At 38.9% G+C, this 16,035-nt stretch overlaps 1 protein-coding gene across 1 annotated transcript in view; it reads right to left on the reverse strand.

The window, feature by feature from the left end:
- Positions 1-1,220: 1,220 nt before the first annotated feature.
- Positions 1,221-16,035, reverse strand: part of trpn1 (transient receptor potential cation channel, subfamily N, member 1) — a 53,370-nt gene continuing 38,555 nt past the window's right edge. The window contains exons 17-30 of the mRNA XM_083523889.1: positions 14,952-15,164; positions 14,711-14,809; positions 12,541-12,747; positions 11,832-12,092; positions 11,726-11,800; positions 11,333-11,470; positions 11,203-11,241; positions 10,659-10,766; positions 9,753-9,950; positions 7,490-7,699; positions 6,411-6,877; positions 4,643-5,568; positions 3,623-3,760; positions 1,221-2,441 (exon numbers count right to left, since the gene is read on the reverse strand). Of these exons, the coding sequence (XP_083380015.1) occupies positions 2,326-2,441; positions 3,623-3,760; positions 4,643-5,568; positions 6,411-6,877; positions 7,490-7,699; positions 9,753-9,950; positions 10,659-10,766; positions 11,203-11,241; positions 11,333-11,470; positions 11,726-11,800; positions 11,832-12,092; positions 12,541-12,747; positions 14,711-14,809; positions 14,952-15,164 (3,195 nt within the window). The 3' untranslated portion in view covers positions 1,221-2,325. The remainder of the gene's footprint in view (positions 2,442-3,622; positions 3,761-4,642; positions 5,569-6,410; positions 6,878-7,489; positions 7,700-9,752; positions 9,951-10,658; positions 10,767-11,202; positions 11,242-11,332; positions 11,471-11,725; positions 11,801-11,831; positions 12,093-12,540; positions 12,748-14,710; positions 14,810-14,951; positions 15,165-16,035) is intronic.

Genomic DNA, 16,035 nt, shown 5'->3' on the forward strand with positions numbered 1-16,035 from the left:
CAAACATAAACAATTTAAATAAGACTATGATAGGACATACCAGATTTCACCACAAGTGCTACAATACCACTTGTATTGTGAAAGGAGGCTCACTGGTTAATGTATTGAACTCTGGATTGGAAGGTTACAAGTTTAAATGCCAGGACCACCAAACTTGGCTCTTGATCACGGCCCTTAACCCTCAACTGCTCAGTTGTAATCGCTTGGGATAAAAGCATCTGCCAAATGCTATAAATGTAAATGTAAAATGTACTGTCACTAGAAATCTGTCAAATTCCAGACATCATTTTAAATGAATACAAAGGTACTAGAATGTTGTATCAAATGCATACACGACCACCTCCACCTCCACCTCCCAGAACTGACGATGACCCGTTCCAGTGCGTTGAACCCAAGAGTCTGTATGACACACCCATGAGCAGTGGAGTAAAAGGTGGTGAAGTAATTGTGCTGAAGGTTTTTTGTGAGCACTGAAGTGCTGAAGCTCTGACAATTTGGAAGGGTGTCCACTCTCTTGGATTGTGTCATGTTTTTTGTGTACATTCTCTGGGGGTCAGGATGTCAGCTAAAAGGTAAATGATAAAACTCCTCTCAACTTGGATATATAGTTCATGTTCCAGGAATCTGTTCAGTATTAACTTTATGCAGGAAAGCAGTTGAATGTGACAGAGCACTTGACTAAATGTATAAAATGGGTTTACATGCAGACTGATGTAGGCAATGATTGTTGTTTAAATGCTGGAAGAAGTAAGTTTGAGATATTCACAATGCAATCTGATGAAAAACGGCCTCGTTTAAACGTGCATATTGTAATATACAAATTAAAATGATTTCGGAAAGAAATAGGGAGGTAAACCCTCTCTCATAAAAGTGAAAAATGCAGTCTTATCATCATTGTTTACACCAACGCTCACCTCCCTGTCCAGAGTTATATTCTCCAGAGCGCCTGAACCTGTAACTTATGAAATGTTTTAACATTAGTGCCATTAATCACCGAAGAAACTGAGAACACTGTGTTTTTATTCTGCTTTCATCAGAAAGCACATCTTGTGGAGCGGTCCTGACAGCATGGACGAGACTGCAGGAAATCTTATACCTTAAGGCAGGATTTAGGACACTCACAGATACCTGTTTAGTCTCAATCCGTTTCGCTTAACCGGGTTTAAAAGACATAACAGAGGAACGGGACAGGAAGAGTTGAAAATTAAAAGTGCGACATATTTTAAGATACAGTGAAATTGTTTATTGAGAAAAAGTGTTTAAAAAAAAGCATTATATGACAAATTCTGACAGACATATTCTTTCTGGAATCCTAATAAGAATTGGGTAAAAATAGATTTTAGCTTTAACGATACCAAAGAATAAATTGAGACAAACTGAAGCAAACATTGTTCAAATCAAACACTTGTATGGTTTCTGAGAGACACATGCATGCTCATTTTGTTTCTATGCAACAAACTCAGACATGTAACAATAAGAATTACTTTGACCAAACAAATATATAAATGTCAAGATATTCCACTTTATTCTCTTTATTCCTAAAGAACAGCTTTGCACACTCTCGGCATCCGGACAGTTAGTTTCTCTAAACGTTCAGCTGGAATACTTTGCCGTGTCTCCCGCCAAAGATGTTTTTCACTAGGAGATTTCTTGCAATTCAGTTAATCCCAGGGCATCTCAATAGGATTCAGGTGTGGTGACTGGGCAGGCCGCTCGATTATAGAAATCACGCCAGATGACTGTTTGCGCTCTAAATAACGCTTACAGAACTCAGGTCGTCTTGTTGTACGGTGAAATCGGTGTAATAGTAAAGTATACAATGGGAGAAATATTGCCTCAGAATTCCTTTCACTTCCCAGAATAAGTTTTTAAAAAGTTTTCCCTGCTCTAAAACAACCCCAAACAATTAAGCTTCCACCTCCAATTTCGAATGGGGGGTTTGTGAGGCAGTCTGATCACATCCTTCCTGTTTTCTCCGTAATCTTGTCTCCGTTATTTGTTGCATGGAAACAAAAGGAGCATGCACAAGTCAATAAAACACTTTTCCAAACTTTTGACATGAGCTGTATTCAGTATTTTATCCAGTGTACTTCATCTTAATACCATAGCAAATACAGCAATTCCGATCAGAAATACAATCTCCGGGTATTCGCGATAAGAGCAAATAAAACCATCGTAAACAAACATTTAAATGAATCACAGGATATATATTTTTCAGTGGATTAGCATTTATCTGTGAAAATATCATGTTAAACAGGTATAAATGTGGTTATGGTTTCAAACATGAATAACAGTATGATTCTAATGAGCAATGTGAGTTTGTTACTAATGAAGCATGTTGTCTGTCTCTGGTGCCGTTCTGTCCTTTTGACCACGCAGAGCTTGAAAACGTTGAACCACCGATTTCCACACAACTATGTCCTTTATTTGCACCGGTTCTCCTATTTGGGGCATCACAATGTATAGACCAACAGTTAGTAAATAAACGTTATACATAATTAAAGCAGCGCCCAAACTGACAATGATGATGTAAATATAGACCCTTTTTTGTGCCGACATCACGATCATGTCATGGCGCTAGCTGGAGGCAAAACAAAAGGAAAACTTGAGGTGGCCAATCCAAACCAGCACAGAGTCGGCTACACCAGGAACGTAAATGTCATTGCGTTGTGTTGTTGGGTGCCACAATTTTTTTGTTGTACAGGCTGAAATTCTACCTGAGAGCTGTGATTAAACGCAGAATATAAAACGAGCAGACTGGACAGAAACGGTCATTAAAAATGCTCGCATTTTGCAGCACACATTACATATCAGCTAACATTATAAAACTATTGTATTTTGTTGATATGGTTTATGGTTTGTTTACGTGTCACCGGATTGGAAATTGGGGAACAACCAGTGGTGGACGGCAATGAAGGAAATGTTATTTGTTACTTAAGTATTTTTATTTGGTGACTTTTATTTTAACTTTACTACATTTTAAAGTCAAATATTTTACTTTTTACTCAACTACATTTTGCGAAATTGTTATTTTCTATTTATGAGGATAAAATCTTAACTGGCAAGCACACAGCGAGTCACCAATCGGGGTCGAGCGCACGTTCCGTTTTAAACTTGTTTTGATCGGCGATTGGTGTATCTACTGATCACCAACATACATTCAGCAATTTTTATAAAGTAGTTTAAAAGAAGGTTTTGGGCTCCTGAAAATTTTATTAAATATCAATCAGTGTTTGAGCCCACAATATCATTCTATTAGTAGATCAGTGCGCTGAGATTAACATTAGAGTCTTTTCACATAAACTGAGTTCATTAAAAATGTACTTTGTCCACCACTGCCAAGACCTACACTAACTCTTTGTGGATAAAAACACCGCAACCCATTCTGTTTTGGATTCAGAGCCTAGCTGGGCCACCAAATAGGAATACACCCTGGATAAGATTCCAGATTATCATAGAGCAGCATGCACACACACACACACACACACACACACACACACACACACACACACACACACACACACACACACACACAATCACACAATCACACACTTACACTAAGGGCAAAAAAACTAGAGCTTGGGAGATAAAAAGGTTACGTATATAAATAGGGGATACTCACCCTGATTGGAGCTTTGGTTTCCCAAGATCCCAGGAATAGAATTTTGAGCCATTGTGTCTGGTAAGTGGGTTTCAGTGCAACCTTCTCCTGCCTCCTCGTCCCTTTTAAAATTCTGCCTGTTCCCTGAACACAGATTCCCTGTAGAGTACATGCATGCATTATATTCAACATCTTTTCATCATAGTCATTGCTGCTCCAGAGGTGGAAAGTAATGAACTACAGTACATTTACTGTAATTGAGTAGTTATTGTAGTTACTTCTAGTTTTTAAAGAAGTCTGTAATTGTAATTGTACTTTTACTTTTTTTTTTTTTGTCTGAAGTATTGTCCTTGACTACTTTTGAAATCATATTCGCTACTAAGTAAAAAATCCAAAAATAAAAATAATGCAAGGGGAAAAAAAATAAAAAAATCAGGGTTTGATAAAGCATCAGAGTTTGTCAATGTGTGCCCTCACTGTCCAAATACGGGATCTGCATTTGCAATTTCTTTCATTATTATAAACGACACAACAGGAGTTTTTTGGTTTTGTTTTGTTTTTTTGCTTGCGAAAGGGCGTAAATCACATTAGACTCAAAGTCATGAACTATAGTGTTTTTTTATTTTCATTTTTGTATTAATTGAATTGAATTTATTTTGTTATTGTTCTTTCATTCAAGGTGTTCCTAAAATTAAAAACATCACAACTTATTTGAGATTTTTGAACTACACTAGAATTCCCCACACCACCCCTGCAATTAAAAAAGAAATATATATATATATATATTCTCGTATTGCTATGATTTTGTTCTCGTATTTTTTTATTAGGTGCCACTAAAACACCATAGTAACTGGTAACTTTACATAAGTAAAATTGTATTAAATTAACAGTTCTTTAACTTGAGGGGAATATTTTATTACTCTTTCCACCTCTGGGCTACACCAACTGAACAGATCAACAATGATGTGTTATTCTTAAAAACAATAAGTAAATAAAATAAGCGCAATCTTCGGTAACTCTGTATCTAAGGATGACTCTTACCCACACGTTTGTAAGCAGACTTGGCAATGGAGTAGATGAAGGTGAGCAGATTGAACGGAGAGGGATTCTCCGACTTGCAGCTCATATCTCTGATGAGGATAGCACGACCGAACTTCCATTCCGTATCCGACTGATCCTGGATGCACTGGTAGGTGTTGCTCAACATGGCGATAAGCAGGTTGAGCAGCACGACCACTGTCACCACCAGGTAGATTCCAAAGGCAAGGTCAGTCAAACCAGATTTTTTGGCAGGAGAAAACTCTGAACACGGTATGACATTTCGTTCAGTTAAACCGAAGAGAGCGAAAAAGAGCAAACCGGTGAAATTCAGAGCATTCACCACTGAGGCACTGACATTTCTATCCGTCGTGTTCATTGAATAATTGTTTTGGGAGCTAGTTTTTGGGCTCAGAGGCTGGCAGATAGCAGTAAAGCTCAACGAGAAGGCTGTGTGAAAGAGCAGCAGGATGATGACAAAGCGGCACAGGTCCCTCATCATGTTTTTAATAATGATGGCCCAAGGCCCAAACAGGTGGTGGATCATCAGGAACTCCAAGAGCTGTATAAATGCCAGTTTCATCGCAACCGTCAGTAGAACATTGCGGGCAAACAGGAAATCGATTAAATATTTAGGCTTTGACTGGAAGGCAACAGCCAACATGTGGCAAAGGAGAGCGACTACTGAGAAGAACAAGATGAACATCCGTATCCAGGCCCAACCGACACGCTTAGCTTTTTGCTCATATTCAGATAGCAGCATGCCACCCAACCAGATCAACAAAAGACACTCAGACCATCCTGGGATCAGTTGGGACTCTAAGGTCGGGCTCCCAAATGGGTGGACAATAGTACAGATGAAGAGCATCAAGAGAAAGATTTGGGACACCAGATGACTAGCCAATTTCACAATAGGAATGTCGTTGTATCTGAAAAGAAACATAGAATTTAGTGCAAATATTTCTCCTCAAAATTACTCAATTACAGCATAGGGGAGCTCTGGGTGATTTTTCTGAATATTTGACCGATTCACAATTTTACATTTTAAGACCTACACTATATGGACAACTGGTATTGGGACACCTGAATTTCCCATCCATATTTGGTTCTTTTCCAAACTGAAAATTTAAACGAGTTTCCAGCATGACAATAAAGATCCATGAAGATCTGCTTTACATAGGTTAAAGAGGAAGATCTCCTGCTATAGAGCTCCAACGCTATTGAACACTGTTGGGATGAATGTGAACGCTGACTAACGCTCTTGTGTCTGAATGAGTACAAATCTCCACAAAATCTAAAAGGTGTTGCTCAAAAGGGTTGGAGCTCTATAGCAGCAGATCTTCAACTCCATGTAAAGTATATCTTAATGGAGCCGGCTTTGTGCACAGGAGAATAGTTATGGTTTGGGTCTCCTAGTTCAAGAAAAGAGAATATTTCATTACTGCATCCAAAGACACCCAAAACAATTGTGTGTCTCCAACTTTGTGATAACAGTTATACATATAACATCGTGTAGAATGCTCTCGCACTTGAGCAGTTATTCAGGCGCGCCATCATGTGGTCGGACAAAATTATCTGAATTATTCTGCCATTTTTGGAATGGCAATGTATCTGATTGAATGCATGCATCAACGTTTTTATAAAAATACCTCGATTTAAGAAAAAAAAAATTAATAAAATTCGGATTAATAAAAAAAATTAAAATAAAAATCTCCCAGCTTTAGCTTTGTGAAAATATATTCTTATGTTTAAGTTGACCATGCATGATTACCTGTGCTTGAGTGGAAGTGAGAGGGCCAGCCACAAAAAAGGACAAATCAGCATACAGAAGAAGAGCAGCAAGATCTTTTTAAAGTTCAGATTTTCACACTTCGGTTTGCCGTACAACACATCTGTCAGGTATTTCTGCACTCCTAGATTCGACATGATGTTTTTCTGCTTCGCTTCTATCAGACGGTCCAAGATGCTGTATCCCTGGTCAACGGCCATGAGCACCACCCCAAAATCATTCCCGAGCGGAGTGATGGAGACAAGATTTAGGAGGTCGGAGGCCATGGTCTCACAGTGGGATGCAGCAGCACGCAGGTTTTTGAAGTACACCTTATCCTCTAAAGAGGCCAAGCTTAGAGCATGGGAGAGACGCACAGCTGTACTCAGAGGAGCTTCTGAATACAGCACCATCTCATCCAAGGATAGGTTCGAGTTTAACCTTCCACATAGCATCAGATCAATCACAAACTGCAAAGCATGAAAACACAACACAACACAAATCAACAAAAAAAAAGTTTCCTGAAATGGCATGATGAAGAAACCTAAAGAGAAAACCCATCATCTGGGTGGAAAAATATGTCCATTAACTACAGTTCTATCATTGTTGTGTTCAGTCATAGGCATGTAAATATTATTTTTGGCTTTATTTTATGTTAAAAATGTATGCTAATCACATCCAGGCACTTTTGAGCCACATTCAGTTATTCAGACGCAAATTGGTAAAAAAAAAAAGGTAGATTATGTCAATAATATTTAATTCTGTATGAAAATGTGTCCATGGTTTGTCCACAACCTCTCTCTAAAAGACAATATGAAACACTCAGAGATTGTGTATATTATAAATTACTGCTCCATGTAAGTTATTAAAAAATGACGAATGCACAGTACGTATAAGATATGAACTGTAAAATACTGCCCCCTTGTGTTCATTCTACTTAATCACAGTCAAAAATATTCAAGGAAGAATGTAAGGTCTGCACAAAAGCTTGTTTTCAAGCTTCTGAATCTCAGAAATTGAATTCTCAATGGCACAGAGTAAGAATACAGAGACTGTAGAGGGTGTGGCAATGTAATGCTTACGTCACTCTTCTCCAGCAGGTTTACATTGTTGTTGTCTGGCTGCCTGAGCAGGAAGCTGACGGTGGTTAAACGGTTCTCCTTGGCGGCGTACTGCAGCGGTGTGTGGCCTTTGACACACTCAACATCCATCAAGGCGCCTCTCTCGATCAGGAGTTGCACCAGCTCCAGCCAACCATATTTTGCTGCATAATGCAGGGCAGTCCTTTTGGACTGAGATAAAAGCACAGGTGAATTCAAATCAGTTTATTTTTATTTGTAGAGCAACACTGGACCTTGTTTCGAAGCAGCTTTACAGACATAAATATGTTATAAAGGAATGTATAAGTTTAGTGCCAGTAAGTTTGCTCCTTATTATTGTAAGTTTATCCCTAATGAGTGAGCCAGTGAGCTAGTGATGACTGTGTAGAGGAAAAACTCCCTGAGTCTGCATGAGGAAGAAACCTTGAGAGGAACCAGGTTCAAAACTGAAACCATAATCATCGATGTCCATTCACTGCATTTCCATCATTGTTGAGGCAGAACTAACTGCAAACTGTGGTCCTTAATTACTGTAATACACTGTTGATTAAGTTACAGTCCAAATCCATCCTCATAGTTCTTGAGTTGCTTCATAGATCTTTATGCACATCCTGCTTGGTCACCAAATCGTTTTGCAATACGAATTTCAGCAGATTTGAGCAAAAAGGACTTATATGAATGAAAAACACCACTTTTTTCAAGTCACTCTAAAATCAAAACCATTACACTAATCCATCGCTCATCATGTGTCTATGATTTTAAGAAAATGAACACATATAAATAAATATATTATATACATATATATGCACGTGGTGGTATCAAAAAATTTGGAGACTGGCTCTGTTTATTTATCTAAGTTTACACACAATCACATTCAAAACTTTCTCACACAGCAATACAGCGCCTCCAGCGTTCCTGCCACTTCTGGAACGTGTCCTAGGAGTCTTCTTTTCAAAGTGACCTTCTGCCATTTGCTCTAGATCTCCGCAACGTTGACAAAACAGCTACCTTTGAGCTGATCTTCATTCTAATCTCTAGTCTTCCTCCAGTCATGTTCTTTCGCTCTTAAAGCACGTGCGACTTGAAACACCTCGAACGCCTCGTCGCAGCATCACAGTATGTCAATTTGATTAATTTTTATTTGTATTGCGCTTTTAACAATGAACATTGTCTCAAAGCAGCTTTACACAGATAATGTGGTGATTAAAAGTGAATATGTTCTTTATAAGTGTAAGTTTGTCCCTGATGAGTGAGCCGGTGGCGACTGAGGCAAGGAAAAACTCCCCGAGATGGCATAAGGAAGAAACCTTGAGAGGAACCAGACTCAAGAGGAAACCCATCCTCATCTGGGTTGCACCGAATGTTCATTTATTATAGATATACGATGTTGCGGTGTACAGTGATGATGATCAGATGCAAACTGTAGTCCTGAGACAATGTAGCAGACTGTTGACATTAACTACAGTCTACGTATGTCATGTCAAACGTCTCTGTGGCAGATTTACCCAGTTTCACTCAGAATTTCATGTTTGCTCTTTATTCTAACTTGCTGTCTGGGATAAAATCGCAGATGTGGTCAGCAGAACAGCACCAGCTAGGAGTTTTAAAACTAAAAGTATACAGTACAGTACATATACAGTACAGACCAAATGTTTGGACACACCTTCTCATTCAAAGAGTCTTCTTTATTTTCATGACTATGAAAATTGTAGAGTCACACTGAAGGCATCAAGGGCTATTTGACCAAGAAGGAGAGTGATGGGGTGCTGTGCCAGATGACCTGGCCTCCACAGTCACCCAAACTGAACCCAATCGAGATGTTTTAGGGGTGAGCTGGACCGCAGAGTGAAGGCAAAAGGGCCAACAAGTGCCAAGCATCTCTCAGGGAACTCCTTCAAGACTGTTGGAAGACCATTTCAGGTGACTACCTCTTGAAGCTCATCAAGAGAATGCCAAGAGTGTGCAAAGCAGTGATCAAAGCAAAAGGTGGCTACTTTGAAGAACCTACAATATGATATTTTTCAGTTGTTTCACACTTTTTTGTTAAGTATATAATTCCATATATAATTCCACATGTGTTCATTCATAGTTTTGATGCCTTCAGTGTGAATCTACAATTTTCATAGTCATGCAAATAAAGAAAACTCTTTGAATGAGAAGGTGTGTCCAAACTTTTGGTCTGTACTGTATATACATACACACACACACACACACACATAACCGCACCTTCATGTTCGTGTCTCACCTTGTCTGGGTGGTTGATGTTGGCACCGTGGCACAGCAGGACTCTCACTGTTGCCACGTGCCCCTGAGCAGATGCCAGGTGAAGGCAAGTGCGGTCCAGTTGGTCCTGCTGATGAAGCAGAGATCTGGATCTGCTTAGCAGCAGCCTGACAATATCTGTGTGCCCACTCTGAGCTGCCAGGTGCAGTGGGGTAAAACACTGGAACACACATGCACAGACTTACTGTTGGTCATGTTTTTTACTTTTTTTAAAGTAATTTATTAATGAAACTTTTATTTAATTTCCTATACTACACATATAATGTAGAAAAGAAATTAATCCTTTTTGCAGTTTTTTGCAGTTCATACACACACACACACACACACACACACACACACACACACACACACACACACACACACACACACACACACACACACACACATCTCTCCCTTATTGTCTGAAAAACAAAAAGGCAGAATTAGAGGAAGTGAGGGGTAAGGATCAAACATCTGTGCATAATAGGTGTTTTAGTGAGAAGCTTGATTAAAGGGAGAGATGTGTGTGTTTGTGTGTGTGTGTGTATATGAACTGCAAAATAAAAGCAGAAAGGGAAAAGTAGCAAATAAAGCCAGGTTGAAACCTGTTGCCTGCCTCTTTATCCTTCCTCTCGAGCTCTCTAAAGTTATTATACTGCATAAAAATTACAGAAAATTAATGTATTCATTTACTTATTAATCTATAAACGAATGATAAGAAAGATATAAAAATAAATGCACACAATAAAGGAAAATACAATCAAAGTGCAAATAAAAGGAACGTTTTCCTATTTTGTTGCTTAAAAAAAATTAATTATATTTAGGTTTTCAGTGATATATATATATATATATATATATATAAACTAATGATATATGTTATAAGTTTTACTTCAGGGTTTGTTTTTGCTTCATCCAGGACTCCAGGTGAGTTCAGCAACAAGCGCACCACGTTCTCGTGTCCCCACTGAGCTGCAAAGTGCAGAGGTGTGTACCCAAACTACACACACACACACACACACACACACACACACACACACACACACACACACACACACACACATAAAGGGAAAACAAAAAAACAAGTTCTCTATATATGGTCAATTTTCTGATGTCCATTTGCTACCAATAAACAAGGATGGGAATATAATACTGTATATATTCTGGCCTTGAAAGCCTAATTCGGATTCAATATTATCAACAATAACTCGAGTTATGTGCTGTAAGGACACCACCTGCAAATTCAGCTCAGCATAGATGTTATGTACAGTAGGTCGCTGAGAATGATAGGTATTTCTAGATATTATAGGTTGTTTGGTTATAGGTTTGTTATAGGTCGTAGTATGCTTTAAAAAAGAGAGACATTTTTTTATCTCTTTTTTTCATCTTTGCATAGAATCTCAATTCACTGTGGTGTGCATGCATTTCTAACTTACAAAGTCTTCCTTTTCCTCTTCATCTGCTGCAGCTGTTACCTGCTCCATAGCAAACAGAAATGTACGTGATTTATTCAGAAATTTCATTCAGAAATGTGTGTTTAGGTGTATGCAGGATGTTTGTACAGACTGGGATGTCTGACACATCAGCCAAAGTGTCTCTGCTGCACGTCTCGCTGTTGATTGTGTCCGGCTCTTGGGTCAGAATTTCCCTCACAAAGTCCACTTGTCCGAAACGGGCTGCTACATGTAGTGCTGTACGTCTTGTCTACACACACACACACAAACACACACACACACACACACACACACACACACACACACACACACAAACACACACACAGACAGAGGAAAAATATTTAAATCAATATTTTAAATACAATAGGTATATGATATATCAGAATGAAACATCTTTTCCAAAAATGAAAACTTCTACACCATAAACATTTGACTTCACTCTCTCTCCACACACATACACACACACACACACACACACACATACACACACTTTTTTGTCAGGCACCTGTAAAGACACCTTTGATTTCAGGACCTCCAGGATATGTATGTGTCCATTCTGAGCAGCCAGATGAAGAGCAATCTTCTGCAATCAAACATCAATATACCGAGGTTTTATAAAAGCAATGATCTATTGTAGCACTGCATGAGCCACTTTGACATTTAGTTAGATCTGTTATATGTGTTTGGGCTGCGCTAAAGTGTTGTTCAAATATTTGGGTTGTGTCAATATGCTGTGTTGAAGTGTGAAGATTTAGCGCTCTCACAGAGTCCTCCTCTGTAGCTGAAGCCCCTGCGTCCAAGAGAAGCTTAACGACTTCAATGTGTCCTCCTGCAGCAGCCAAGTGCAGAGGACCTGAGCCTCTGCAATCAACCTGTTAAGATGCACATTCAGTATTACATTATAATACATTTTAGTACCATACATGGTTCTATAGTATACTACTATTATATAAATATATATATATATTGTTTTTTACATTCTTCTTATTTAACAGTCGTAGAGAGTCCACTTGGAACGAATTCCATAAGAATCCATAAAATAAATATTAGATAGATAGATAGATAGATAGATAGATAGATAGATAGATAGATAGATAGATAGATAGATAGATAGATAGATAGATAGATAAATATGGATGGATGGATGGATGGATGGATGGATCTCCTCCTTGTGCATTGTGCGTGAGTACGGGAGAATGTGAATAATATAATGGAAGATGTAAATATTTATCCTTCTATGATTCAATTCTTCACCAAATCTGAAATAACGGTTGTCTTTTGTTGAAAATTACCACTGCACTATCGCCCCTATATTCTGACCTTGTTCTGCAGTATGTCGAGACCACTCTTTTGGAACCTGAGCAGCTCTCGTATGACGGCCACATTGCCCTTAGCTGCGGCAATGTTGATGCATTTGGCCCCCTCCGTGTTGAGTAGTGTGGATAATTGAGAGCTGTGCTTCAAAAACAACTTTACTACATCAGAGTGGTCATTCTCTGCAGCGAGGTAAAGAGGGGTTTGTCCATGCTGAGAAAAAACACATACACACAAACACTTAAACATTAGTGAAGTTTTTGACACCATTGGTTATAATATCCTTGATAGACTAGAAAATGTTGTTGGAATAAAAGGAACATCTCACTCCTGGCGTAGGTCTTATTCGACTGATCGTTATCAGTTTGTTGATGTAAGTGTAAAAATTTTCCACACAAAAGTTTAGTGTTCCACAAGGATCTGTTTTAGGCCCACTGCTTTTCTCTTTATATAGTGCATCTGGAAAGTTTTCACAGAGCTTCACTTTTTCCACATTTTGTTATGCTACAGCCTTATTTTAAAATGGATTCAGTTCATTATTTCCTTTAAAATTCTACAAACAAAACCCCAAAATGGTAACTTTAAAGAAGTTTGTTTAAAATATTTGCAAAATTTATTACAAAATAAAAATCACACATACATAAGTATTCACAGCCTTTGCCACAACACTCAAAATTTTGTTTAGATGCATTTTGTTTCCAGTGCACACCCTTCAGATGTTTCTACAACTTGATTAGAGTCCACCTGTGGTCAATTCAGTTGATCGGACATGATTTGGAAAGACACACACCTGTCTATATGATTTCCCACAGTTAACAGTGCATGTCAGAGCACAAACCAACCCGTGAAGTCCAAGAAAGTGTCTGTAGACCTCAAAGACAGGATTATATCTAGGCACATCTGGGGAAGGGTACAGAAAAATTTCTGCAGCATTGACGGTCCAAATGAGCACATCATCTTTAAAGCGAAACATTTTGGAACCGCCAGGACTTTTCCTAGAGCAGTCCCCCGGCAAAACTCGGAAGAAGGGCCTTAATCAGGGAGGTGACCAAGAACCCGATTGTTACTCTAAAAGAGTAACAGAGAAAGATAAATGCAGCTTGTTCAGCTTCCAAAGGGACAACGGTTCTAAGCACAAAGCCAATATAACAAAGGATTGGCTACAGGACCACAATGTCATTAAGTGGCCCAGCCAGAGCTTAAATTTGGACCTGATTGAATATCTTTGGAGAGATCTGAAAATGTCTGTTCACCGATACTCCCCATTAAACCAGATGGAGCTTGAGAAGTTCTGCAAAGAAGAAAGAAGAAGAAGAAAGAAGAAACTGCAAAGAAGAAAGAAGAAACTGCCCAAGAATATTATAGGTGTTTCAAGCTAGTAGCATCATACTCAAAAAGGTTCATCAAGAAAAGTATTAAGCAAAGGCTGTATAGACTTATATACTTATGTACATGACATTTATACCTCGAATGCTATATGCCACTGAGTTTTAACTGCATATTTTTATATTCATAGCTACAACTTACTAAAGTGCTTTGGATTCTCTATTAAAATCCCAATGCTAGTTCACTCATTTTAAATGAAAATGTATTAATTGACAATTTTTTTTTTATATTATTCAACAGTTTAATTTCCAAAATAAATGAGTAAAAAATATCTGTCCTGTTTTTCAGGCTTTTCAATTGAACATTTAAGTTGTGTGAAATACACTATATGGACAAAAGTTTGCAGAGACCCGGTTTGTGTATTTTGAACATCCCGTTCCAAATTTGCTGTTATAATAAGCTTAACTCTTCTGGGAAGATGTTCCAATAGATTTTGGAGTGTGCTCGTAGAGATTAATTCAGCCACAAGGGTGTTAGTGAAGTTGGGTACTGATGTAGGTGAGGTGAGGAGGTCTGGGGTTCTGTCAGTTTGCTGGATCTTCCACTGCAACCCATGTATATCATATGTTCAAGAAGCTGGCATTGTGAACAGGGTCATTGTCATGTTAGAACAGGTTTGGGTCTCCCAGTTCAAGTGAAGGGAAAATTTCTTGCTACAGAATCCAAAGACATTGAATAAAATTGTGTGGTAAAAATGTATATAAGAAATGTTATAGAAACAGTTTGACTTATTAGTATTGTTACAATTTTCTAATTTGGCTGAACACAATGGCAGACAGATATTACTCACAATATCTTTGTCTGTAACTCTAGCTTCGAGGTTTAACAAATGCTTGCAGACGTCTAATCGTCCACTGATGGCAGCCAAGTGCAAAGGAGTCTGTTTACTCTGCAACAGCAAGTTTACAAGCAAATAACCGGTTAATTCGACAATAGCAAGCAATAAATTAAATTATCAAGTAAAAACATAATATCGCAAGCCTTTTGAGGGTGCAATGTATATACAGATAAACAAATAAATAACCTCTTACCAAAGTAAGGGCATGAATGAGGTGGGGAGCCTGGTGAGTTTTTGGCCCTGCGAGTAGTTGAACAAGAGAACATGAGCCAGTCTGGGCGCTCAGGTGCAGTGGAGTCAGGCCCAGTTTGGTTTTAGCATTCACAATGGCTTTGTTAGAGAGCAGAACGTCAGCGGTGTACTCATGGCCCTGCTCAGCAGCCAGGTGGAGAGCGGACTTTCCTTCCTGTATGCGGAATTCATTCACAATTATGTCATGTGGCAGATGCCCTTTGATGCTTGGTTGTGCTGGGATTTGAGCTTGGTTGTGCTGGGATTTATCAGCACAGCTTTATTCCAAAATGGATTAAATTCATATTTTCCTTAAAATTTTACAAACAATACCCCATAATGACAACGTGAGAGAAGCTTGTTTAAGATCTTTGCAAATTTATTAAAAATAAAAAAACTAAACAAGCTGCCGCTCTTGGGCCCTTGAGCAAGGCCCTTAACCCTCTATGCTCCGGGGGTCCCTTACGAGGGAAATACCAAGGTCCGTGACGTCGGAGTGACGTGGGGCCGCCTTCCCGTGGGCTCACCACCTGCAGGAGGGACCGTAAGGGACGGTGCTGTGAGGATTGGGCAGCAGTCGAAGGCGGGGGCCTGCTTAGACTGCTGCCCCCGCGACCCGAATTACGGATAAGCGGGAGAAAATGAATGAATGATAAAAAACTAAACAAAGTCACATGTACATAAGTATTCACAGCCTTTACTCAATACTTTGCTGAAGCACCTTTGGCACTAATTTTAGCTTTGAGTGTTTTTAAATTTGATGCTACAATCTTGGCACCTATTTTTGGGCAGTTTCTCCCATTCTTTTTTGGAGAACCTCTCAAGCTCCATCGGGCTGGAATGGCGATGTCGGTGCACAGCCATTTTCAGATATCTCCAGAGATATTCAATCAGGTTCAAGTCCCTCTATCCTAATCAGTCTTCTAGTTCCTGCTGCTGAAAAACATTCCCACAGCACGATACTGCCACCACCATAATTCTATGTGCTGATATGTGGCTTCCGTCTGGCCACTCTAGGAAGAGTGGTGGTTCTATACTTCTTCCAT

Source organism: Silurus aristotelis, assembly GCF_946808225.1.
Source record: "Silurus aristotelis genome assembly, chromosome: 21".
Taxonomy (NCBI): Eukaryota; Metazoa; Chordata; class Actinopteri; order Siluriformes; family Siluridae; genus Silurus; species Silurus aristotelis.